This window comes from Protomyctophum parallelum (genome assembly GCF_964188405.1).
Source record: "Protomyctophum parallelum genome assembly, chromosome: 7".
Taxonomy (NCBI): domain Eukaryota; kingdom Metazoa; phylum Chordata; class Actinopteri; order Myctophiformes; family Myctophidae; genus Protomyctophum; species Protomyctophum parallelum.
In genome coordinates, this window is record NC_139705.1 from 14,512,906 (window position 1) to 14,540,602 (window position 27,697).

Genomic DNA, 27,697 nt, shown 5'->3' on the forward strand with positions numbered 1-27,697 from the left:
GGCTGAAGTGACTGTAGCCATTTTAAATGTTTTACACTCTGTTCTCTTGGAGGAAATTACATTTATGTTTTCAGCCCGGCATCCTTCCTAGTTCCTACATGTCCTTTCAGGCACCGATGCAGATCAAACGTGGCACTAGTAAGTTTTCCGCCTTAGTTTGTGCGTGACTGCGTGTGTGCACGGGCTGGCTGGCTGATGACCCAAAACAAGAGAATGCTAACCAGCCAGCCATGCCTCTGCTTACATGTAGTGCTGCTAGCTAACATTATGTTTAACCTCGCGTCACCAGGCTTTCACCTAGGAGGAAATACATTATGTTGGATCATTGTGTGTGTGTGTGTGTGTGTGTGTGTGTGTGTGACTGTGCACATCATTTTGCAACTGTTGGTAGGACGTGTGTGTGTGTGTGTGTGTGTGCGCGCGCACACATCATTTTGCAACTGTTGGTAGGACGTGTGTGTGTGTGAGGTCTGCACATCATTTTTCAACTGTTGTTTAGACTAGTGGACAATACATCTGATGCAACGGATCATGCAAGAATTGAAACTAGCTTCCCTCCCTATTATTCTAGGGTTGAACAATAGGCGAAAATAGCAGATCTACAAGTTCTATTTTCGGTTAAGATATTTAGTAGTAGAGAACGAAAGAAGGAGGGTCCCTAATTCTTATTCTGGGGGCGAACATTTGGTGAAAACAGCAGATCTTTTATAAGCTTGCCTATGCCTCTGGTCCATAGCCAATGCTTCTATATGAGCTATGGACCAGAGCTAGCCCTCCAAGCAGAACCCAAATGCTACTGAAGTTTCTGACATTTGTTCGACCCAGTGCATTGGGTCCTGTTCCTCGTCGTCCATGCCACCTGATTAAAACATTTACTGGTCATGTTTACATGTTAAAACGCCTCCCCGCGGCATGTGACGCCATTATTTTCCTTGAGTTATTCTGAATTCGGTAACTTTAAGTAGCTATACATCCCGGTGCGAATATCTCCTGTGGCGCGGAAGCCGTTAAGTATTTTTAATATATGTTTGCCCGATTTGGAAGCTTGGATTCTTCTTGTTTATTGACACCTCATTGTACCGCCTATCTGGCTAGCTAGTGGCGCTATAGCTATGACACAGCAGATCAGAGGCAGGGACGTAGCCTCACAAGCCAACCGCACACCGGGAGGCGGTACAATAAACGGTAAACAAACAAGAAGAAATAAAGCGACCAAATCGGTCAAACAAAGATTAAAAATACTTAACGGCTTCCGCGCCACAGGAGATATTCGCACCGGGATGTATAGCTACTTAAAGTTACCGAATTCAGAATAACTCAAGGAAAATAATGGCGTCACATGCCGCGGGGAGGCGTTTTAGAGAGAATCTCCACATCCGCATTTAGGAATTTCCATACGAAAATACACTAGCGAGCAGGGACCCAACGTAAAACTAAACAAAATATCAAAAAAGTTTTACGTAGGGTCCCGAAAGGGGCTAGACCAGAGCCAAAGCTTGCCTTGATGTGTAGAAGAAATGGCCTGCCTGCATATAATGGGGGTTTATAGTGGTTTAATAAAACACAGTGCCACTAGCCACATTCTTTACCTTCACCAATCAATTGCATTGTTGACATTGTCATCAATACACTGATAGCACAAAATTCCTGTGTGTGACTAAAACTAGGAGGTGTCTTTGTCTACTAGGCCTAGAGGGAACTCCGTCTCGGGGCATTAGTTCTTTAGTAGTGTTTCAGAGCTTTCACCCTGTCTGTCTGCCTGCCTGTGCCATCTCTTGTGTACAGGCTTACAGTGCAACAACCTCCATTATTATATCGCATCGATTTGTTTTTCAAGGGCACCTAATGTGGTAACCGAGAGGAAGGACGAAGCAAAGCAAGCAAAACATCCCCAAAACCGAGTCAGTGGACCAGTATGGAATATGATAGACGGTGAGTAACAACAGCTACAGTCACCCCACGTTGAGAACCAGGGGTCCTTGTGGTTCCAGTTTCAGTTCCAGATGGTCCCCAGCTAAATATTAAATAGTTAGAAACTCAATGGACCACTATCGCCGGGCGACGTCGCCCAAAAGATGATTTCTTTTTATCTTTTCGTACGACGTTCCTCCGCCCACTTTTCGACCATCACTTGCTTGCCTTACCTATCGCTTCTATCGCCAGTAGTTGCCGGGTCCCATTGACAAATAATGCACTTCCGGAAAATTAGTCTGGCTGTCGCCCACTGTTAAAACTTACTGTTATTCGTCACATTCCATTCGTACATCTGAGAGTGTACATACGGTTGAGTTAATGAGTTGTGGGGGGGGGGGGTCTGTGGCCTAATTAAGCATTATCATACCACATAGTGGGTCCTAGACGTTAAAAAGTTCCAGTAGATTTGTGAAACGGACTGTCTTAGTCCCACAATTAAAAAATGCTTCCGTCATATGGATGCATTTGAAAGAGAAAGCGGTTGTGACGCCTCCTCCCCTCTCCCCGGCTTCTGTTTTCTGTCTTCACACGTCGTGCAACTTTGTCCTAATATATAAATGTAAATAATCAAAGCCTATATAGCTGGCTGATTATGAAAAAATAAAATGTAAAGATATTTTAAAAATGTATTTTCGCTGGAAATGACAGAACAGATGACGGCTTCTTTCCTTGGCTTTCGGGGAGGTGTAGCTCCAGACTATGGAATTCGGGGAAGGTGGATAAGTTTTCTGGCTATGCGAGACTACAGTACCAGTGTCGTTAAAACATCTGTCGGCTGTCGCATAATGTTCCTAAATAATTGTAATTTCTCGTAAATCTCCATTGTTTTGTCCCGGCAGTAGGAGTGGGCGTGGCGACCGCACGGGTCGCTATGGCAAAAACGCCCCCAACGATCACAACTTTCGAGACATGGACTACCGCGGCTATGGCCAAGAGGATGAAGACCCGGGAATGGGATACGATGGCGTGGAGATGGAGAGACAATATGGCCGTGACGAGCAGCCGGCCGGCAATCGAGACTTCTCCCCGGGTCGCTTCCAGGACCGACCCGGCTTTCCACAGAGGGGAGAGGGGCGAGGAGAGGACGGGCGCAGCAGGGGGAAAGGCCTCCTGTGCCCCTCTCGGTCCCAGCAGGCCCAGCCCGATCTGGCCTTCCCCAGCAGGCTTCAGAAAGACGAGGAGGGATCCTCCAGGAGGGACTTTCAGAACTTCAGGACCGGCTCGCAGGGAAGGGGCCAGGGGGGCCAAAGTGGGAGAGGCTACCCCGAGAACAGGAGCCCCCGCTCTGGGGCCCGAGAGGGCGAATGGGGCCGTGAGGCTGGAGTTCAGTCGGAACAGTTTGAATGCAGTCCAGCGAGACACGGGGAGGAGGAGAGGTTCCCCCGTGGGCCAGGGAAGAGGAGGGTAAGCTGAATAGGGCTGTCAGTCACCATTACAAATTTGAGTTGACGATGAATTTTCACACAAATAATTAAGATTAATGATTTAATTGTGTTTTTTGCATTGAGCATTGGTATGTAACAATTTGCATTTCCGTTTGCCTTTTAGGCTTTGTAATCACAAATTGCACAGTATAGAAGCTGTGTTAGTAGGAGTTTTGTCCACTCAACCATTGTTGCAGCGCTAAACAAACTGCCTCGCTGAAATGTTGGTTGTGTACTCTGGGGACTGTGTTGTCTTTATTGTCTCCACCAGGCCGAAGGCATGGGGGGAGAGTATGTTTTGCACTCCGTCCGTCCGTCCGTGTGTGTGTCCGTCCGTCCGTCCGTCCGTGTGTGTGTCCGTCCGTGTGTCCGTGAGCAGCTAATCTCAGCCACCGTTAACCCGGTCGATGCCAAATTTTGCACACACACTCCCTGGATGCCAACGATGAACCTCTGCCCCAAACTTTCCAGAACGGCCTGTTATAGCGCCACCAAGAGGCCGCTTTGTGCAAAACAAGTTTTTGCACAGTACACCTACAGATTTTGTCCAAACATCACGCAAATTGGTACACAGTCTAATTGTCTCCACCAGGCCGAAGGCATGGGGGGAGAGTATGTTTTGCACTCCGTCCGTGTGTGTGTCCGTCCGTCCGTCCGTGTGTGTGTCCGTCCGTGTGTCCGTGAGCAGCTAATCTCAGCCACCGTTAACCCGGTCCATGCCAAATTTTGCACACACACTCCCTGGATGCCAACGATGAACCTCTGCCCCAAACTTTCCAGAACGGCCTGTTATAGCGCCACCAGGAGGCCGCTTTGTGCAAAACAAGTTTTTGCACAGTACACCTACAGATTTTGTCCAAACATCACGCAAATTGGTACACAGTCTAATTGTCTCCACCAGGCCGAAGGCATGGGGGGAGAGTATGTTTTGCACTCCGTCCATCCGTCCGTGTGTGTGTCCGTCCGTCCGTCCGTGTGTGTGTCCGTCCGTGTGTCCGTGAGCAGCTAATCTCAGCCACCGTTAACCCGGTCGATGCCAAATTTTGCACACACACTCCCTGGATGCCAACGATGAACCTCTGCCCCAAACTTTCCAGAACGGCCTGTTATAGCGCCACCAGGAGGCCGCTTTGTGCAAAACAAGTTTTTGCACAGTACACCTACAGATTTTGTCCAAACATCACGCAAATTGGTACACAGTATCTCTAGAGCCATTCAACGAAACAGGTCTTTCAGATTTCTCAGACTCCATCCTGATTGGTTAAGATTGGCTTCCAAAGTTCACAGGAGTGCTCAGTTTCAAACAAAATGCTGCAAATCATGAACACATCGCATGATTTCCGTGAAATTGTGCACCCACATTCCCACTAGGCCAAGGACGAAATGCCACATGAACAATTTCGACTCAGCCTCAAGGTGGCGCTATAACTGGCCGAAAAGTGTTTTTACCTCTAACTGCACGGATCTGTGGATAACTTTGTATGCCAACTCCCTAGAGGCCAAGGAAAAACCTTTGCCTGGAATTCTTCACATCTGCTCATCCTGGTGGAGACCTGTGCCCAGAAGGGCACTTTTTCTAGTGTTGTGTATATTGTTGACCATACCATACCATACCACCTTTTATTTATATAGCACATTTAAAAACAACAACGTTGTACCAAAGTGCTTTACAGTAAAACATTAAAAAACACAACTTCATTGAAAAACCACAAACAACATGCACAGTGTCACATTAAACATCAAAACATCTCATACTGTGCTTGGAAATGCCAAGGAATAAAGGTAAGTTTTGAGGCGTGATTTAAATACCTGGAGGGTGGGGGCTTGTCTTATGTGCAGAGGCAGCTCATTCCAGAGCTGACTGTGTGACTGTATACAGGGTTTCCCGGGCGGGGCAGATGATCGAGGGGCTGTGGGTCCAGGCCTCATGGACATGACCCTGGACGAGCTGGAGCAGAGAGACCAGGACTATCGGGCAGACCCAGACCTCAACGAGAGGCACAGCAACATCATCATGCTGCGCATGTTACCGCCCAGCGCCACTGCCAACGAGGTGTGTGTGTGTGTGTGTGTGTGTGTGCAGTGATGCAAATAGCCTGCATGCTGCATCCTTAGACTCCCTAAAATGAGAAAGGACCCAATCCTGTCACCCTCCGGGGGTCCTGGGATGCAATACTGCAGGGGTTCTCAAAGTTTTTGCCTGCGGAACCCCGGAAATGCTTTGGCCATGTCTCGCAACCCCCGCCCGGCCCCCCACCCCCAATACAAACTGACTGACTGACTTTTTGGGGTTTTTTTTAAATAATTTGGCGACCCCCGAGGGGTATTTTGTGGTTCACCTCGAAAAAAGCCAATGCATTTTTCTCATAGAGATTTCCAAAATTGGCAAAACTGTTCCTGTGTGTGTATGCAAAACGATATTATACTATATATCTGATTGACCTTTATACCACTTAAATGGTACAAGTTCCAATGTTCAATGCCACAAACACAATTAAATCGTTAAACACAATTATTTGAGGGACAATTAATGGTCAATTTGTAATCGTGACAGCCCTACCTGTGTCAGACTGATCTTTGCGTCCCCAGATCCGGACCCAGCTGGAGGAACAGGGGATTCTGCCCAGAGAGGTTCGCCTGATGAGGAACAAATCTTCAGGTGAGGACCGCTCCATTGGACTGATTTCTTTATTTTTGAGGGGGGCTGCTTGTTTCCTCTCTCCCTCCTCTCCCTCCATTATATTTTGCTCTCCTGTTTTAACTGTTGGAATCTTGCATAACCTTCCATTTACTTCCTGATGTCCCCTCCCCTCTTCCTCTCTTCCCGTCACCCCGCCGTTCATATTTCCCTCTGGAACTAGTAGTAGTATTAGTTGTGGAACACACACTACTCAAACTCCCCTCTGTGACTCTTGTCTGCTTGTTGTAACCTTGCTATTACATGACTCTGGACAACAACACACACACACACACACACACACACACACACACACACACACACACACACACACACACACGCCAGCAAAGGCAAACTCAATTCATCGCTTATTCATAAATCATATAATACCTCTCAGCACTAACCGGAATGAATTGTAGGCTGCTCAATCTATAGGTATTCTCTCCATGGCTCTCATTTCCCATGTCCCCATCCCCCCAGTCCCCCTCCCCCTTCACGCTGTCGCCTACTCCACCTTGATGGCAGATGTTTCTGATCCTGCAATCACTGAACAACGCTGAAATACTGTCAGTTGAGAGAATCACGGAAGAAGACTGTGTTTATGCGTGCCATTGTGGTGTGTGTGTGTGTGTGTGTGTGTACGTGTGTACTATCCACTTCCTCTGTGTTCACTGGCTAGAATATGAGTGTTTCTCTCAGTCTCAGCTACATGGTAATTCTTCACAATCACAACCCTCTAACTGTGAAGTTACTCTTGTTTTTCTAAACAGTAATACGGTCTAGCTAGCCTATGTGTCACCTGCTCCATGCTGTAAGGTTGTCACCCACCGGTCACACTTACAGTCTCCCCTCTTTCTGCCTCTCACTCTCTGTACCTCGGAGTACAAGTTTGTGTGTGTGTGTGTGTTTTCTTTAGGATGCTCTTGATTTAAAAGAATCTCTGTAATATGTCTGAATGCATCGTTGAATGTGTGGTCATGTAACAAGCATTCGTGTATGGCAAGGAGGACCAGTGGCGTAATATCATGGTGTTTCTCTCTTAGTACTCGGGTGCTTCGTATTTCAAAACGAATGAGCCTCGGTGACACAAAGTGAGGAGTGGGTAGAATCTCTTCCCTTTCCGTACCCTGTTGAAATGCATGACACGTTGACATTGCTTTTCTCTCCCACCCTTGGTGTCCTCAAATCATTTGATTGTCTTTCCAATTGGCCCGGGTGCATTTCTTCGAGCGGGGAAGAGGAAGCAATATTTAATAACAGTGGTTCTCAAGCATTTCCATGTCAAGGACCTTCGACATGGTGGGCATTTGGCTGCGGACCCCCCCCCCCCCCCCCCCATAAGAGAAGATTTAGTTAGTGTTGACGTGTCCTTGAGCAAGACTCTGAAGTCTGAACCCCTAATCGCTCCCGATGTGCAGGTTGGTTGGTGCCTTGCATGGTTTCCTCCGCCATCGGTGTGTGAATGTGTGTGTGTGAATGTAATGCACAATCTATGTAAAGCACGTTGGATAAAATAACGCTATATAATTGCACCATTTAACCCATTCTGACCGGGCACCCATTTTGGTGTCAGCATCATGTTATGCTTTATCTATTTAAAAATAGCAGATCTACAAGCTCATATCGCGCCACCGAGTGGCGTGATACGAGCTTGTAGGTCTGCTATTTTTTTTAAATCGAAGAGCGACTGACATTTTTTAGAATCTGATCTCAGGTCAGAATGGGTTCATCAGACCAGTGTGTGTCCGGCGGAAACCTCGTATGAATCTGATCTCAGGTCAGAATGGGTTAAGATTTGTCAACATCAAGATCTTTCAACATTTGTAGCTGGAAAAATAAAATGGGGGTGCTTATGTGTTTAAAACTGTTCCTCATTTTGCTGGGGACCCCTCGGGGTACTCCCAAGGACCACTGGGGGTCCCTGTACCCCACTTTGAGAACCAGTGATTTTAATCAGTACTGATACAGGGTCTTTCTCTCTCTCCCTCTCTCTCTCTCTCTCTCTCTGTATACATGAAGCACTAACCCCTCACTGCGTTGTCATGTTGTTGTTGTTGTTTGGTTGCCATGGCGCTGGGCGGTGTCCAGGTCAGAGCCGAGGATTCGCCTTCGTCGAGTTTAATCACATACAGGAGGCCAGCCGATGGATGGAGACCAACCAGGTCACTCTCCCCTACACAGACACACATACACATACAGTACCACACGCACGCACAAGTCACATCACAGCCTATAGTCATAACTAGGAATGGAGCTCAAAACCCCAGCCCATTACAAACTCCATAACAAATGTATCAATAAGGTTTGTGGCTTGTGCTTATCGAGTCTGTTATCGAGCATAGCGTTAGCGGACTACGATGTCAGAAATCAAATCACCCACGCTGGCTGGTCTGTCTAAAAGTGTGTTGATACCTCCCAACCAGCACTGCCCGGGTAAATAAAATGACGCTTTAAAATGGACAGTGAGTACACACATTAACCAGTTAACAAGAAAAGTTGTCTTCTGTCTGTTAGAAAAGTACTGTATTTGAAGGCCTTAGTAAAATGTAGTCCAAGTGATATTTGTTGGTTAAATAATCATGCATTTTCTATTTATAAAGAGCTGAAGAGACATTAATTATTTCAGTACTATTCATAATATAATTAGTAAAGCCGTTTAACACTAATTGCACATTAATTAATCGTTGATTTAATGATGGGCAAAAATATTTTTTAACTGTTCTCTTCATTTAATTGTAGATGGTCAGCAAGATACCAGTTTTGTTCAGAATTTGTCTATTGAGAGATGTCCACAACATAATTAGAAAACGCTCAATAGTAGGCTCGATAAAAGCTTCGATCAATAAGCAGTATCAATAAGGTGCTCATTATCAATGAAAAATGAACGAGCTCCATCCCTAGTCATAACGCACACCTAACAGACAGTCCAGTAAGAGGTACACGAGAGATTGGCCAACACTTCATGTTTGTGTCTGAGGTAGGTAGGATTTCATACTCACTCTCTACACAAAGACAGTGAAATCCACCACAAGCAGGCACATTCCCTTTAGGGCCATGTTGATGATGTCTGTCTGGGCGTTGATGTGCAATTTCACAATTGGACCCTACCAGTCACATAATTCACATTTGTTCTTTTTTTGCTTTTATTTTTGTTTTACATTTGGACACAGGTTCCTATTTCCCAAAATGTTCTCCCTCTTATCCCTTCCCCAAATATTATGTCCTGACACCTGGTCTTGGGTAGTAGACCGTGTGACAGTCAGACTATCATATCCGACATGGTATATTCCATGTGTTTGTTTTTCTTGAGTCTAGTAACTTCACGTTCTTTTTTTTAAAATCACGTTTACGACAACGATGTCTTTTGGAGCCGCGATGAGGCTGAAGGTCGTGCCGGCCGGGTTGGAATGGGTGGGATGGTCGAAAGCTGAAAACAAAGAAAAAGGTTTCCCCTTAAGGGGGGGGTTTCATTCATAAGATCCAACAGAAACACATTGTACCGACAGACACAGGTCTGGGGGCACACACACACACACCTACATACACCATCACAGTCCGTCCCAATTTCTCTAAAGCTGAAGGTTGCATTTCTCTCTTGTCCTCTTTTCCTTTCAACCTCAATTCTATATTCTCTCTCTCTCTTTCTCCCCCTCTTGTTCTCTCTCATCTCTGGTGAGATGAGGCCTCTCTCTAGCATGTGTGGCCTATTTATCCCCGATAATCATTCTTTGTCATCCCCCCTCCTCCCCCCCCACCCCCTTTTTCTTTTCTTTTTTTCCTTCCTCCCCCAGAGAGTCCTGTCTATTCTGGGACAGAGAGTGTCCATGCACTTCAGCGACCCCAAACCTCGGGCCAACGAGGACTGGCTCTGCAACAAGGTATTGTTGTCTGAGGCGGCGCCGTTTACCCAAACTGTGGGTCACATTTAGTTTGAATTATTTCAAAACATTTAAAAGAGAAATCCCCCCCTCCCCCCCCCCAAAAAAGGAATTGACAACAAATTTTACGATTTCAGAAAAGTCAGAAATTAGAAATCAAAATAATGAAGTAGTAACTAGTGAAAATATCTACAATATCTATATCTACAAGCTCTGATCGTATGGAGCGTTGTGAGCTGTAGATGTGCTATCTTCACTAGCTTGGGTCCAGGGAAGGAATCAAATTTCTCTTTTTGGTCGAATAAATGTTTGGGAACCAGTGGTCTGAGGCGTCAAGCGATATTTTTTGTGGGGCCGAAAATGGTGAAGCCAGTGTGAAAGTGGTTAATCAATCAACGTATTTTTATTTTAATTGATACAGTACAGATTTCTAATATGTGCTGTTTACACCAAAATGTCGATGCTCCACTTTGTTCCATATTATAAAATTAAACTGCTGATGTACATTAAGCATACTTTGTTTTATTGTTATTTTATGGTCTAAAATGTATCCAATAATCAATAGATTAATCGATTGGAAGTATCAAAATTATTGTTAACTACACACAGTGCAGGTCTGATAGTCTGCGATGTGTTACATATTGTTGCTGTCAGGAGGAAACCACCTAACTCCATTTTTGAGGCATAAATCCGTGTTTAACCCTGTGTTTCGAAGAATTTTACCGATAAAGTAGTAAAAAGTGATTTGGATAAAATCACCTAACTCCATTGGACCTTCAAACTGTGCTAAAGCAACTAACCACCACCTCTCCGGCTCGCCCCCTCTCATGCAAGTGAGACCAACTTTGATGAGGCATTATTGGTTTGTTTTTTAATCTTCTTTTTTCCTGAAAAAATATATATTTTAATTTCCTGAACAATGAGCATTTTGGAGTTAAGTGGTTTCTTCCCGACAGCAGAGATATGCAATGCATGCAAATGTAAATTTTTAAATGTGTATATAAAGTGACTGCAGACAGTCTCATTAAGTATTTAATTAACATTTCCTACAGTGTGGCGTACAGAACTTCAAAAGGAGAGAGAAGTGCTTCAAGTGCAGCGTGCCCAAATCAGGTAAACATGGCTGTCATTCATGACCTCAGCTCACGGTCACTGACTGCTCATGGCGCTACGGCTGGCCAATATATAAACTCCTCAGAGAACCTTTGGAAGCTTAGCTTTGGTCAATTATTTCTCCTCATCAATAATACCAATTGCTATAGAGCGCCGAAGTCCTGACGTCACTCGCTCATCCCCTGGTTCATGGAAGTTTTGAGGTCAGGCCTAGTATGCTGGCAGGTCGCTGAGACTATGTATGTAATAAGGGTTTCACACTTAAGACCTCTTTTATTTTTAATGTAATTGTCTGTGTTAATATAATGTAATGCTTTTCTAGTCTCATGTGTGGACCCCCAGGAAGATTAGCTGCTGCCATGTAGCAGATAATGGGGATCCTAATAAACTTGAATAACACTCCAATGTAATTGAAGTAAAAAAATATTTTCTTTGTCAGAGGCTGAGCTGAAGTTGCCCCAGCTGCAGAGGGACTTGGACTCGGGGCCCACCAAGGAGGGGACTCAGGGCTTACTGCCCCTGCCAGTTCCCTACCATTCTGCAGGTCCTTCCGTCGGCACCGCACAGGCTGCACAGCAGGCCGAGGTGGCCAACGACAGTAAGTCCTTAAGTACTTTCGTTTTGTGTTCGCGATAGTCAGGGATCGGACTATAATCGTTATTATTGTGGATCGTGATTAATGCAGTGTTTTATAAATCGGATTTTTCTCCCGTGCTCTTGCACACCAGCTCTACTCCTGAGGAACCTGGGTCCTCACTCTATACTGTCTGATAATTCTCCCATTCTCTTGCACACCAGCTCTACTCCTGAGGAACCTGGGCCCTCATCCTGTCTGATAATACTCCCATTCTCTTGCACACCAGCTCTACTCCTGAGGAACCTGGGTCCTCACACTATACTGTCTGATAATTCTCCCATTCTCTTAGCTCTAATCCTGAGGAACCTGGGTCCTCACACCTCGGTGGAGGCCATCCTGTCGGCGCTGTCTCCGTTCGCCACGCTGTCCGTCTCCAACGTTCGCCTCATCAAGGACAAGCACACCCAACTCAACCGAGGCTTCGCATTCCTCCAGCTCTCCACCATAGTGGTGAGAAATAATACACTGAGTCACTGACATAAAGCACCACAGTGGTGAGAACTAATACAGTCATGGATTAAAGTTCTCAGTCGTCACAACTTATTTGAGTTGTTTGGATTTCATAGTAGTCAGCACTCAGCATGTCTTTTATGGAAGGAAGTGCCACTGGAAATGCCAGATCTACAAGCTCACAGAACGTAGCGCTGCGTTTTGTGGATCAGCTATTTTCAGTCATTAGTAATTTTTAGATGAAGGCGTATTTGAAGTGGTCAATAGACTGCATGTTCAGATTGAAACATGAATGGTTTCAGATATTTCATAAAAGGATTAATGCCTCAATCTGTGATTTCTTCAACTGGTCGGCTGTGTGTAGAACAGCAGGTCATCGGTTTTCAGAACGATAATGATGACACCTAAACATTGTCATCTTACATTACATACTGTGTTTTATTTGGGAAATAATAGTAATAGAAATAATAGAAATAGTCACTAGTCACTATTCAGATTGGGACAAAGTGGTTCTGTCCATGAGATTTAGCTTTATTCCATGTACACTGAGTCACTGACATGAAATATGCACGTCAAGACTGGAAAGCCATGCCTGGGCACTGATATTATTGGTTAATATTTATCTAAATGGGATGGCGTCTGGATATTATCAGACCTTATGGGTTAATATTCAATCGGAAGGATAACTTTTTTTTAAAGTTCATTGATAATGTTGTCGAAGATGTTTGCTCTGCACAAAGAAAATTGCTCTGAACTTTGCAGTTGCAGTTTAAGTATCTACATTTATTGCCTATTCATAGTGTCCTCTGGCACACTAGGCCATAGCCACAGACTTTGGGGAGAGACGATGTACAATCAATTGTAAAATGATATATTTGATTAGTAGGTGTGGCTGCTACTCAATGTTTAATGTTTTTGTCAGTTCAACCAAATCAGTGGGTGCTGATGGTCTTTAACTCATTAACTACCCAAGTTTCTCTAGAACAGTCTGCCCACACCGCCAGCAATGAAGATAATTGAAAATCTTAATTTTTATTCTGTTCGATTTGCAAAAGGAACAAACACCCGCACACTGTCTTCAAATGCAGTGACCAACTTTTATTTCAGGGAAACGGCAACGTTTCGGCCTATGTGGCCTGGCCTTCATCAGGCTATCTTTATCACATAGGCCGAAACTTTGCTGTTTCCCTGAAATAAAAGTTGGGGGGGGGGGGAACCCCGACACCAGCGCTGCAAAAATAGACAGATCTACAAGCTCTCAACGCGTAGCGAACGGCACTGCAAAAACAGGCAGGACGCGATGCCTTGAGAGCTTGTAGATCAGCAGCAGCCTGGCCGCAGCAGCTTGTGGGCTCCGCTGCTCCGCTCCGAGCCTCCGACGGACCGCCGGTGCGGGGAGGCAAGGGAGCAAGTTACCCTGGCTGCGCTGCAGTCTGCAGAAACGGACTGATCTACAAGCTCTCAACGCCTAGCGAACGGAGCTGCAAAAACAGGCAGGACGCCTTGAGAGCTTGTAGATCTGGCTTTTTTGCGACCTGCAGTGAGCTGTTCTCACTTTACTTTTATGACACGAATACATCGTTAATCGGCGAATATTTGTCAGACGATGGGCGGTTGAAAAAAATTGGCATATCGCCCAACCTTACTGTAGGTGTGCAAAAGCTTTGCTTTTTATTGATTCTGTTCGATTTAAAATTTCTGAGCTCAGTTGACGACCCTAATAAAACACACACATCACAGGTTTGTATTACTATATTTGTGAGTACGTCAGTAGTGTGAGTAGGTTGGCCATTTTATGAATGGCATTCTTAGCCTAAAGCCGAAAAATTCCTAACAATAATCGTAATGCAAACACGCGCGCACACACACACACACACACACACCCCCCCTTTCCTCACTGGTCTATCCGTATGTGTTTTTGTCTATAGGAAGCGTCGCAGTTGCTGCAGATCCTGCAGGCTCTTCAGCCAGCTCTCACCATCGATGGAAAGGCCATCGCCATAGAGTTTGCCAAGGGCTCCAAGCGGTAAACAAATTCTTCCACCTCCAAATCTGACTGCTTGTTAATAAATAAAATCACACCCATGTGAAGTGTAAAATTGTCAGTGAGAATATTTTTTTTATGTAGGACAAGGTTTGTGAACATACACTGAAAGCTGGATATAGGAGGGGCTAGCGCCCCGCAAAACAAACACACACACACACACACACACACACAACAAATGCGCTGTTGTGCAAAGGAGGGAAAAGGTCAAATCTTGAGGCTGTCACGGTTAAAAAGACGCTTGCGACAAGCGTTTTTACCAAGATATGAAAATTCAGGGCACTCGGGTGGCACAGTGGTTAAGTGCCTGCCCACCACTGCCGAGTCAGAGGGTTCGAATCCACCGTTGGTGCATCCGGCTTTGTGGAGCGTCTATATGAACACAATTGTCCCTTGTTCAGGAGAGGGAAGGGTGATATTTATCACTGTACATACTCCTACGAGCTGGAGAGTAGGAGTAGGACGGAGGCTCTATGTCCTCCCGGTGGGGGCTCCTCACTGGCAGATGAGCCAGTAGGATACAGTGACAACACACAAATATGTGTGGGGAGGAATCAATTGGCATAACGACTACATTTGGGAGAAAAATTGGTAAAAACACCTAATACCAAAAAGATAATACTATATATTTTTTACTGAATTAGATCCTTTCATGTGTAGGCCATTTTATCCCATACACCTTAAGTTTGAGTTCATGAGAAAAGTTTAAATATGAAGGATTTGTTTTTACGTCCGGATACCCCGTCCAGGACAGGCTTCAGACACGCCTCCTCAGGAGACTTGGCTCAGATCTGAACCCATTTGATTGTGAGTGTTCTCTCTCTTTGTCCTGTCAGTGATGTGTTCCTGACGGACGGCAGCAGAGTGAGCGCTGCGACAGTGGCCAGCACAGCCATCGCTGCTGCCCAGTGGGCTGTCACACAGGTAAACCAACATCCATTTATCTATCTATCACAGTGGGCTGTCACACAGGTAAACCAACATCCATTTATCTATCTATCACAGTGGGCTGTCACACAGGTAAACCAACATCCATTTATCTATCTATCTATCACAGTGGGCTGTCACACAGGTAAACCAACATCCATCTATCTATCTATCACAGTGGGCTGTCACACAGGTAAACCAACATCCATCTATCTATCTATCACAGTGGGCTGTCACACAGGTAAACCAACATCCATGTATCTATCTATCTATCACAGTGGGCTGTCACACAGGTGAACCAACATCCATGTATCTATATCTATCACAGTGGGCTGTCACACAGGTGAACCAACATCCATTTATCTATCTATCTATCACAGTGGGCTGTCACACAGGTGAACGAACATCCATGTATCTATCTATCTATCACAGTGGGCTGTCACACAGGTGAACCAACATCCATGTATCTATATCTATCACAGTGGGCTGTCACACAGGTGAACCAACATCCATTTATCTATCTATCACAGTGGGCTGTCACACAGGTGAACGAACATCCATGTATCTATCTATCTATCACAGTGGGCTGTCACACAGGTGAACCAACATCCATGTATCTATATCTATCACAGTGGGCTGTCACACAGGTGAACCAACACTATTAGAATAATGTTAGGTTCAAGTGAGCTAACCCAGACGCTGCCGCGGCAGCATTACTTTATCTCTGAAGCAGTCTGCACGGCTGCACGGTTCCTTAGTTATGTACTCTTTATTTTTTGTATGTACTTTTCCGGATTTCCGCATTCAATTCTGTGAAGTTTCTCATAAAGACCTCAGGTTTTAGGGTGTTTTTCAGGTGCTGGACAAACGATCACTGGGATCTTCTTCAGGAACTATTCCTGAAGATCCCAGTGATCAAAACGTCCCTATCGCACCTCAAAGAATATTTTCTTTATAAATGGAACCTCTAGATTAAGCCATCATGTTGTCCTCTCTTTGGGCCACGCCAGTCTGTTCAGAGTGAAGCTGGTGGAGATGTAGATGTGTCGGTGTACCAGCAGGGGGCAGCGGTTCCCTACAACCTGGAAGGACAGGAGTACGTGGTGGGCTGTGATGGCACCGCCCTCCTCAGAGCCCAGGCATTACACGGCGCGGGAACAGGCCTAATGGGGCCCTACACCGGAGCCCAAAGTATGGAGAGACCCCATTATTACTGCACAATTACTCAGCCTTTAGCAACACACTTTAACAAATAAACATAGTTTTAACCAAATGTATAGCTGCACCTTTTAAAGACTGTGTGTGTGTGTGTGTGTGTGTGTGTGTGTGTGTGTGTGTGTGTGTGTGTGTGTGTGTGTGTGTGTGTGTGTGTGTGTGTGTGTGTGTGTGTGTGTGTGTGTGTGTGTGTGTGTGTGTGCGTGCAGCGACCTCATCGGAGGTTGTAACAGTGGGTGGTCTTCTGCAGCCTCTCATTCACACACAGGGTGCTCTCATCGCCACCAGCGCGACGTCCAGCCAGGTAGAGTCACTTATTCACCATTTTCACTCCTTGACATGACTTTTGGCATAATTTCTATTTTCAATGGCACTCCCCGATGACGTCTTTTTTATGTTTTTTATTGATAAAGTAAAAGAAAATCATCTGGCGACCCACCGGTTGAGAATCACTTTGGTACAGTCAAGTCAAGCATTAAGGAAACTTGCAGAAAGACAGATTAGGTAGATGAAGGCAGAAATTGTACAGAAGGGTCCAACCTTACATGCACAGAACATGTATAGCCCACAGTTACATATATGTTACAGTAAAAGCGAGAAACCAGTAAAAGTGTGAAAAAACTTAACAGGAGAATGCCCGTTGTTCCTGCAGACCCCACCCCCGCCTCCCCCCCAACGCTAAACTCATCACCGGGGGCCGGGGTGGCGGGCCCCAGTTGGCACCTCTGCCTCCCATTCGCCAACCCCACCACGGCCCCAAACCGGGCGTTCCTCGCCTCGCTTTTCTTACTTTACTGGTTTCTCACATTTCCTGCAACATATTCATTGTTTAGTTCATATGATCCTCCGTCCGCCACCTCCTCATTTTGTGCTGTGTCGTTCCCTTTCCTGTCTAGGCCCTGGTGTCGCAACAGGTGGAGATCGTTGGGAAACCTCAGCCTCACCCGGCCACCCCTGGCACTGAACACGAGTTCCAGCAATACCGTAAGGCTTTGTGTGTGTGTTCGTGTGTTCAGAAAAGTTTGCATGTTCTCCCCGTGTCTCCTAGGGTAGGTACCCTCACAAAAAACATGCAGTAATCCTGGTCACTAAACTGCCTCCCCTGGCCAGCCTGATGGAGGGGAAAGGAACTGGTTGGAATAACGTGTTCCTTTCACCCGCTACGTCCAACCAGGGAAACTCCCCCCTGTCAGGTGTAAAGGTGCAACCTGGACACTCATGCATGAAGGAAGCATGAGTTCAAGTCCGTTGCTCTCCCCAGGTTGGCGGAGGGTGTGTAGAGCCCAGGATCACAATAGATAATTGACACAGGGGTGAAAAATGGGTTATAAAATCGTGGAGAAAAAAAAAGGTATTGTACTCCTTGCCGATACACATGGCTACTGTATGTACTGTATTGATATGATAGTTTGTTTGCATATAGTTATATCGCAGTTTTAACAGCCTGCTAAAGGACTACAGATAAAAATGAGCTTCTGGGCTACCTAGCTCATTTACATGGATGTGAAAACTGACATGTTTAATATGCAGATTATGCACTGTCACTGGTTGGTGCATAAATAAATACAGTGTGTGTGTGTGTGTGGGTGTGTGGACTGGATCGCTGTACTCTGCCTGTAATCGTCCGTGTCTCTGCCCGTAGCTGTGCCAGACGTGTCCACATACCACTATGACGAAAGCTCTGGCTACTATTATGACCCCCTGACCGGACTGTACTACGACCCAAACTCGCAGGTAAGCCCTGTAGAACTGTTGGGAATGATCTTCTAATCTTTGACCCATTAACACATTTAGTACAGGAAGTGCCTTCAAAATAAAGGCTATAGAGTGCCAGAGTTGTCTGATCGCTTTTACTTTGAAAGCCATGAAACAGGAAACACTTGCCTAAAAAAGTTGACTTTACAAAGGGACCTCACATCCCCGATCATCTTAATATATTGTTTTACGCTTCAAAAAAACGTTCATATTTTGCGGGAGAGACGGATGAGGAGCAGAAATGAAGCGCCAGCATATCGATCCATTCATCACCGCGGAGAGCGCCTTGGATTAGGAGATACGAGTCATTCTTTCCGCCGCGCTAACATGGGAGTCAATGACAAGCTAATAGTTGCACTGAGTGTTAGCATATGGCAAGCGAAAAGCGAAAAGCCAAAAAAAAAAAATAGGAAAAATTCTGAATATTCTTATCTCGCCCCGCGTCGCTGGGACGTCGCTAGGACGTCCTCACACGTCAATAGTACTAATATTTCGGGGTCCTTATGACGTTCTCAGACGTCATATGTACAGAATCTGTTAAAAACCATGAAAGCTTCCGTGTCATTTTAGAGTTGAACCCAGGGGGGCAGTCAGCCAGATATTTCGTGAAGCCTCATTTGAAATCGGTAGTTCATATAATGGCCTGTTGGACTGCTGGACTGGACCCAAAAAGCCCCATAGCTCCATAGAGGCCCATGTATTTTGGCCCAACTTCACCTAGACTGTATTACCTTAATAAACATGGTCATGAATACTTTCTTCTTCCAGTCACTAGTTTAAAGTCTCATTTCTAATGTCATAATATTCTTTTTGGAAAATTATGGTCCCATTAATTAAAAAAATGACCATAAAGTCGCGTATGTTCTGAGGGGCGTGGCTACCGTTACAGTCTATGATCGGGATTCCCCTCCCACTCAAGAGTCTTCTCCTCCCACTCGAGTCAAAATAAAAACCAACGGAGAAAAGGGGGGAAGTCCCGCCTCGTTGTCTGGGCCGCCAATGACCAGCTGGTACAAAACGGAGCCAGCCAATGGCCAGCTGGTACCAAACGGATCTAGAAAGATGGCGACTTACATCAGGAATTAGCATATCATTACAGGCTTCATTTTACGTTCATGTTAGACCCGGGGAACGCTTTGTCCATATTTTTTACAGTCTATGGTTGAACCACTTAAACCGTTATTTTTATACTTTGGCTATTCAAAAAGAGCAGATCTGCAGGCTCACAAAGCGTCACTTTGTGCTGCGCTGTGAACTTGTAGATCTGCTATTCATAGAAAAGTTGTGAAGATTTGTGCAAATCTTTGAATATATATATTTATTTTGATATACTGTGTGAATGTATATATATATATTAATTTTTTTAAACTCCAATCTTTGCTTCTGGGGGTCTCTGGAACACGATATTTTTAGATGTGGGGCGGTGGCATACATTTGTTGGGGGTCCTTGACATGAAAATGTTTGAGCCTGGTCTGCTCGAAACTTTAACACAGTAAACGTATACACTTGGGAGCATTAATTGGTGCTGGTGACTCTTTTTATTCTTACACAACATACGTTTTTCAGAAAACTGGCCTCTGGTCTTAATGGGTTGAAATGTTAAGTAAACATTCTTAATATAAACTATGCACATGTTTTACACCATGTCTTTTCTTCCTCTGTGTTTAGTACTACTACAACGCCCACTCACAGCAGTACATGTACTGGGACGGCGAGACGCAGACGTACGTTCCCGCCGCGTCCCAGTCGACCGCTGAGGCCGCCGCCAACGCCGCTGAAAACCCCTCCCCTTCAGATCCTCTGTCTGGAGGCGTGGCTGGCGCCAAGGAGAAGAAGGAAAAGCCCAAGAGCAAGACTGCCCAACAGGTACGCACCCGGTTATCCTGTTGCAAAGAGATGCACGTGAATGATGCAAGCTGTCCGAGGTCTAATTTCCAAAAGAAATGGGAGGTGACAAAAAATAAGCCCCACTTCTAAAATAACAAAAGTAGTGGATCTATAAGCTCTCATCGCGTCACTTGGTGACGTGTTGCCAAGAAGTTAGCCTGGTCGGCAGCATTCATTGGGCAGCCCACCGGCCATATGCCCTGTATGTCAAGTGGCCAGTCCAGGCCTGGAGTCGTGGCTAAACACATCCAGGTTAACTGGCTAAATTAATCTGACGAGAAACTCTGCTTTCATGAAACCGATTCATGGCTGACCCTGGATACATTTGCTGATAAATCTTGGTTTAATCCCCAATCTAGGTTTCGTGAAACAGGCCCCTGGATTCAGTTTAGTAATTTGGATGAAGTTAGTAATCTGATGTTTCTTTTTAATTTATTTTGTTATCCACAGATCGCCAAAGACATGGAGCGCTGGGCGAAGAGTCTGAACAGGCAGAAGGAGAACGTTCGCTCCGTCTCGTCCTCCCCAGCCATGGGATCCACGTCACTGCCCTCTGGCTACAGCAGGGCAGCCAGTCGTCTTGACGACCGCCGGGAGTCGGCAAGCGCTGACGCAGGCTATGCCGTCCTGGAGAAAAAGGTTTGTAACTTGCGCACACACACAAGTTACGACTATACTTGAGAGGATATCAGCAGTTTAAGGCCAGACCGCACCAATGCAACTAGTTGCAACTCCTTGCAACAGAACAGTTTTAAGGCCAGTCCATACCAATGCTACTCCTTGCAACAGAACAGTTTTAAGGCCAGTCCAACTGTCCATACCAATGCTACTCCTTGCAACAGCCATGTGGTTGCAAGGAGTTGCAACTTGCAAGAGTGCAAACCACACCAAATATTCACCATGCAACTCCTTGCAACATGCAACTACCTGCAACCATTATCCCCAATTGCACACATGATTGCCTTTTTTGTCCTTAGACATTTTTAACCCTACCCCTAAAACTGAAAATAGCTAATCTACACTCTTGCAACGCCTCGTGCTGCGATGTGTTGTGAGCTTGTAGATTGGCTTTTTAACCGGCATGCAACTAAAGTATTAAATGGGCATACTGTAACTCTGTTCCTAATTGTAATCCTAACTGTAATCTTTCTTAACCATACAATGGTCCTCACAATGTCCATTTCTACTATACTGTACTGGTATAGTACAGTATAGTATAGTATGGGGACCTTTGACTCGTATAGTTACCGCATACATACACACACCAGGGGCCATCAATAAGTCCATACACGAACAAATGTGTCTGCGGCAAAGACTTGTTATTGTCCATGGCAAATTGTATATTTTCTTTTATGCACAGTAAGTAGCCTTGCCGAGCCATGAGGCCCATAGGGCAGGAGCCTATCTCCTGTTTCTGTAGCATGAGGCAGCTTGATGTACAAGTACACCCCCTGGACATGACGCTAATATGTCGCAGGGACTTATCCTCAATCCAACCCTTGATGCTGAGTGTCAAGCAGGGAGGCATTGGGTCCCATTTTTAGAGTCTTTGGTATGACCCGGCCGGGGATTGAACCCCGACCTCCCAGTCTCAGGGCGGACACTCTAACCACAAGATCACTGAGCTGGTTTTTTTATGCACAGTACACTGAAATGCAAAGCTTTTGCACACCTACAAGCGACAGGTGCGTAGGAGAGGGTACGGTGCCCCAAAAATGAACAAGGAAAAAACAACCGCACACTGTCTTCAAATGCAGTGACCACCAATTTATTTAAAGGGAAATGTAGCAACGTTTCAGCCTATGCGGCCTTCATCAGGCTATCTTTATCATGCATATTTATTTATGCACAGTACACACCATTAGAATGTTCTTATTTTGATCATAAGACCCAATTGCTAAATGTCAAGTCTCCAGGTTTTCTTCAAAATATGTATGACACTGATTTACTTATTACTTAATTGCCCACTATGGCATATTAGGAATCCAACTAGTTCTCACATGTATTTGCAAGCACCTGACAAAAAAGACTGATTCTGATTCTGGACTCTGAGAGTGTACAAATGGACAACACTCTCAGAGACCTGTTATGGACATTCAGGGCTAGCTCTGTTTCTGGTAATATTAATGTCCACTCATTTTGTATGTCTAATGCACATAGTCAGCCATAACCTACTGTTGTGTTGTGTTGTGTGTGCCCACATCAACAGTCCTGTATTAACAAGTGTGGTGTTTTTTTCACTTGCAGGGAGCACTGTCGGAGCGACCCCAGCTCCTCCTGGACCAGATCAGACACACCGCAGACAGAGAGGTTAGACTCGGTTTGGCACAATGGAAACTTTTATGGGATTTTATCCATTTGGCAATTTTATTCTATGCTGTTGTGGATGTATGGAACGTGTGTCAAATTTGAAGTCAGTGGGGCGAACGGTTCTCGAGTTACGTAGATTACAGATGTACACACGTACATACAGACAGGGACTTGGTGCATTTATAGTTAGAATACATATTTACTTAGTCATCGTTTTAGTCATCATAGCTCAGTTGTGTGTGGGGGCCCTGAGGGTGGCTACTTTCACACCGTTTCACAAATCGCAGATTAACTTCAAAGCTTTTGACTTTTCAGTCGTCAGGTTGACTGATGATGAATGGTAAAATAAAATGGTAAATGGTGCATTTATATAGTGACTTTATCCAAGGTGCTTTTCATAGATTGTGCATTACATTCACACACCGATGACGGCGGAAACCATGCAAGGCACCAACCAGCACATCGGGAACAATTAGGGGTTCAGTGTCTTGCTCAAGGACACTTCGAAATTAACTCTGGGGGAGCCCTGGTTCGAACTGCCGACATTGCAGTTACCGTCCGGCCACTCTACCCCTGAGCCATTGTTCCGCAACGTGTAGGTGCATTTTAATTTTGCAATGCACTAGCCACTTCAAACAGTGCCTTGGTCTCACCTTTTTGCATCCAAACTTGGTAGAGTGTTTGTCTTTACAGCCTAAAACATAGCACAGCAAACATTGTGCTTTTTCTGCACATTCAGAGCACTGATTTCAATTTGTTACCTCACTGATTTAGCTCGTGTCAGGAGCTGAATGTCTCTTCACCGGGATCCTCCACCAAAGGGATCCCAGGACATGCCAGCCCTTTGCAAAGACATAGGAGCTCATTTTAATGCTCATAGATGATATATAGTAGCAAGAATTATGCTAAATCTATTCAACCGAAGTCGAGCCGTCTTTGTAACCCAGAGGTACAAAATGGTACGGGCGGACCTCGCCCGAGTGCAGTCTAGTTTATTTTTCGCTTTGAACCCTTGTTGTGTTTGCTTCATTCTGCAGCGCTCTCCGCCTCAGCAGCAGCAGCTAGGCCTGGTCCCGGCCTACAGCGGGGAGACGGATAGCGACGAAGAGGGAGGAGACCGAGAGGAGAAGGAGGGCAGAATGACCGACTGGGTCAAGCTGGCCTGCCTGCTCTGCAGGAGGCAGTTCCCCAGCAAGGAGGCCCTCATCAGGCACCAGCAGCTGTCCGAGCTGCATAAGGTGCTTATAACCCTAAGAGACGTACACACCAATATACCTTGGGTGATATGACAGCTGTCCGAGCTACATCCTGCACCTTTCCTTTTAGATTATTCTGTCCTATATGCCTGTTGTTTTATTATTGATGTCTTCTGCACTGTATTGTATTGCATTTGTGAAGCACTTTGGTACAATGAGAAAAACAATGTTTTTAAATGTGCTATATAAATAAATTTAATTTGATTTGATTTGGCATAAGGTGCTTATAACCCTAAGAGACGTACACAACTACACACCAATATACCTTGGGTGATATGACAGCTGTCCGAGCTACATAAGGTGCTTATAACCCTAAGAGACGTAAACACCAATATACCTTGGGGGATATGACAGCTGTCTGAGCTACATAGGGTGGTTATGACACCCAGAAGTTACTTTTATGACCTTTATAATATCTCCCCAAGAAAATAAAGAACAAACATTGGCCAAGCTTGTAGATCGGCTAGTTAGTTTCACAATATTTATCTGTGGCAGCGAGTCACACTCAATGTAATGCCTCAACTTTTTTGGGGGGTCGCGGCCTGAAAAGCTTGAGAACCACTGATCTAAAGCCCAAACTGCACCAATGCAACTAATCGCAACTACTTGCAACAAAACAGTTTTAAGGTCAACTGCACCAATGCAATTCCTTTCAACTGCCATTGGGGATAATGGTTGAAAGTAGTTGCATGTTGCAAGGAGTTGCATGCGAATCATTGGTGCGGTTTGGCTTAAGTGATGGCTTGTGGCCAGCCGGTTGTATCTGTCTAGAAAAAAAGTAAATACGTTCATTACACTATCGTTTTACTTTCCATCATCACAATATCAATTCCGGCCTTGAAAGTATCACAATTTTCTTTTATTAATAAAGCATACAGGCCGCTATTTGCTACTCAATGTCAACCTCTATACTTGTCTGCCCTCAGCAAAACCTGGAGCAGAGACGAGGTCAGCCAGATCCCACGCCTGCAGAGGTTGGTCACCCCGAAAAACAATACACGTTGAAATGAAATGGGATTGTGTCCAGTGGTGGAAAACGTACTCTAAATGTAGCAATACTGCTATATAGAAATACTCAGTTACAAGTAAAAGTCCAGAATTCAGCATGTAGTTAAGTAAAAGTACTCATTGTTAAAAAAAAAATATATATATATATATATATAATGAACAAAGTAGCTAGTAATTAAAGTTGTCAAATGTAGTGCAGTAAAAGTACAATATATTGGAAATACTCAAAGTACAAAAATACCTCAAATTGTATTTAAGTACAGTATTTAGTTACTTTCCACCACTGAGTGTGTCATGTCGTTAGTTGCTTCTTAGTGACTGTTCTTTTGTCTGTCTTTCAGCGCCAGAGAACCACAGACAGATCCGAGCCTCCTGACCCCAAGAAGAGAAGATTCAGCCCCATGTAAGCAGCGTTAGAAAATGTCACACACGTCGTTGTGATAAAGGCTTGTCTGCTTGTCCCTACAGACTTGTAATTCCAACCAAGTAGGCCAAAGGGCTGCTTTGCAACATAGTGGAATGCATTGTCTTGCCGCCGTGCCGTTGTTTGAACAGGGCGGCAGCCAGATTGATGTGCGAGTCGTGGTGGATTTGCAACGTTGCACGTTTGTGCACACGCGGCTGTTTCTTTCACTTTCTTTTAGGGATGGGCAATCAGTCATCAGATCATATCGGTCATACGGATGTTGGCCTTAAAATGTGGTATCGAAACGAAATTCTGGGGAAGCTTTCAAAAGGGTCAACAAGTTCGAACAATTTTAAGTGAAAATACTACATTCAAGCTGTTTATGTTGGGATATGGGCCAACATTTAAATAACGGTTCATCCCTACTATTGGAATAAAGACTCATTGCTTTTTCAAATTCAGTATTTATATGCCTTCTTTTCAGAATGGACAAATTTTTTAAACTTTTCTGCCTTAGTTTAGTTTATATAGTGCATTCAGTATCGCTAGTATTATTTTTATCGGTTATTGACGTCCCCGCCTGGGAACGTTTGGCTTCCGGCTGAAAAGCGTCAGAGGTAAAACATTAAACGCAGTACTTAAGGTGTTAAATACAGAATGAGATCACATCGACATCGAGTTATTTAGTTTAGTTTATTAGTTTTATTTATTTTTCCCATACAAAACATTCTTAGTTCGTCAGTTTTTTTCTTTTTCTTATTCTGGAAAAAAAAAAGGTATAGACTGAAGCCTAGGCTTATTACGTCTACCCTTTTGTACTTGAGGTGTTAAATACAGAATGAGATCACATCGACATCGAGTTATCAGCCATAACTGCAATTATCGGCCCATCCCTAACGTTCTCTCTCTGTCTTTCTATAGTGATGGACTCAGCGGCACTAGTCTGGGTGCCAGGATGCTGCAAGGAGGAATGAAGAAAGGCTTTTTACTGCGCAACGTGCAAGTGGACTGAACCTCAACTTCCTGATCCAGATAGGACTAGGGTGCAAAACCCCGCATACAACACTCCCACCATTATTACCGTTATCGTTACAGTATAGATAGAAAAGTAAAAAGCTTGACATGGAATTTACCTCAACCGTTAAATTAGACTCCGATGAACTGAACTTGTAGCAGTGGGGTTATCGCACGGAACGCACCTTTTACTTTTCTCTTGAATGATTAACATTCAGATGCTAGCTCATACTCTCTCCGACCACCGAACTTTTCGTCGGAAAGATCAGACTTTAATTTTTTCTCCGAAGTAGAGTTCGGAGAGTCACAACATCTGGGAGTGCAGCTTTCAGAACAAAAATTCAGAAGAATGCGTTTCAGAAGTTGCAAGTGACGTCATGTTGTAGTTGTACCGGAGCTTTCCGACGAAAGGTTCGGTGGTCGGAGAGAGTATGGACTGCCCTTAAGCTTTCACTTTTCTCTTCAGAGCTTGTGCATCACGAGCAAGCTGTATTACAATGGGAGACTGCTGTTTGGAAGATGAAATCAAAGGATGGTTAAAAAAAACAATGTAGATCTCTGGCATCAGAAAAAGAAAGATATTTTAATGTCTATGCAGCCTAGATTGTTTGATTTAAAGATATGCCTTGTCATTCAATGAATGACTGATCTGGACTGTGCAAATTTTAGAATGAGCACTTTTGTACCCCTAGAGAGAATACCGTCTCCTATGGACTGGATACGGTTACTCTTAACACTAGTGTGTGTGTGTGTGTGTGTGTGTGTGTGTGTGTGTGTGTGTGTGTGTGTGTGTGGATTGTACCTGTGTACAGTATGTAATATTATGGTGTTTTGGATGTGTATGTATGTATGTACACTTAAATGCATATTTGTCTCTTGAAAACTGAATTTATTGCATCATTCTTATTCGTAAGTCATCTATGAAAATACAAACTCGGAATGATGTGTCCCACTGTCTACTGGCCTGTTAATTATGCTAATATTGCTACATCACTGTATGTAATTTCCTACGGTGGATTTGCAAGAGTAGTGGTCAAAAAGGAGAAGTAAATACTAAGAATTGAGCGCATCCTTGTAGGTAGGCCTGTCACAATTATTACCTAATCACAATTTTGACATAGCAATGTTTTTTGCATAATCAATCGTCCATCGTTTCAATGTTGAAAAATGTCCATACATTTTCAAACATTTTTCAAAAATAGTCAAATTGTAGCGTTCAAATGTTCAATGCAAAAACTACAACGCAATTTAATCCCAATTTTTTGTGCGACAATTAATCTTCAATTTAAATGTTTAACCGTTACAGCCCTACCTACCTGTAAGTTTTATCTTGTTTTGTGTTACCGGTTCAACCACCTCCAAAGACAGCAGAAGTTGCACCACCTTATTTCTGCACTGCAGTATGCATTGAGGTTGCTGCTGATGTGAAGTGACCCTGTATCTCCATGGAAACCACAACAAACGTTGCACAGCCTGTCCTTGCTGCAGAACTAGCAAGCTAAGCTATGGTGTTAACTGAGACAATTAATGAACTCTATGACACACTTAACCATACCATAACCTACTCGGGTAAGTTAGATTATTTACTGTCTAGCATAAAGATTTAGACATTGGATAACGTTGGCAGATTGTCATAGGCTAGGGATGCCATGGTTAATGTTGCTACTGTCAAGTCCAACCTTTTGACCGTTTAATTTTTTCTGTATCAAATCCATAGAACA

At 44.5% G+C, this 27,697-nt stretch overlaps 1 protein-coding gene across 3 annotated transcripts; it reads left to right on the top strand.

Annotated features, from left to right (window-relative positions):
- On the top strand, positions 1-26,919 carry rbm10 (RNA binding motif protein 10). 3 transcript variants are annotated; one of them, XM_083769242.1, is made up of 23 exons: positions 1-138; positions 1,838-1,932; positions 2,814-3,378; positions 5,278-5,451; positions 5,988-6,057; positions 8,164-8,237; positions 9,867-9,953; positions 11,006-11,066; positions 11,506-11,664; positions 11,993-12,153; positions 14,082-14,179; positions 15,034-15,121; positions 16,135-16,315; positions 16,549-16,643; positions 17,236-17,323; positions 17,982-18,073; positions 19,764-19,961; positions 20,433-20,621; positions 22,230-22,292; positions 23,330-23,530; positions 24,475-24,522; positions 24,898-24,959; positions 25,884-26,919. In XM_083769242.1, exons 2-23 carry the CDS (start codon positions 1,916-1,918, stop codon positions 25,972-25,974), a joined length of 2,862 nt encoding a protein of 953 aa, XP_083625368.1. In that variant the 5' UTR covers positions 1-138; positions 1,838-1,915; the 3' UTR covers positions 25,975-26,919. The 3 variants fall into 3 exon arrangements, with proteins under 3 accessions (XP_083625368.1, XP_083625369.1, XP_083625370.1); XM_083769243.1 differs by having other exon boundaries at positions 2,817-3,378; XM_083769244.1 differs by lacking the exon at positions 5,278-5,451.
- The last annotated feature ends 778 nt before the right edge of the window (positions 26,920-27,697 follow it).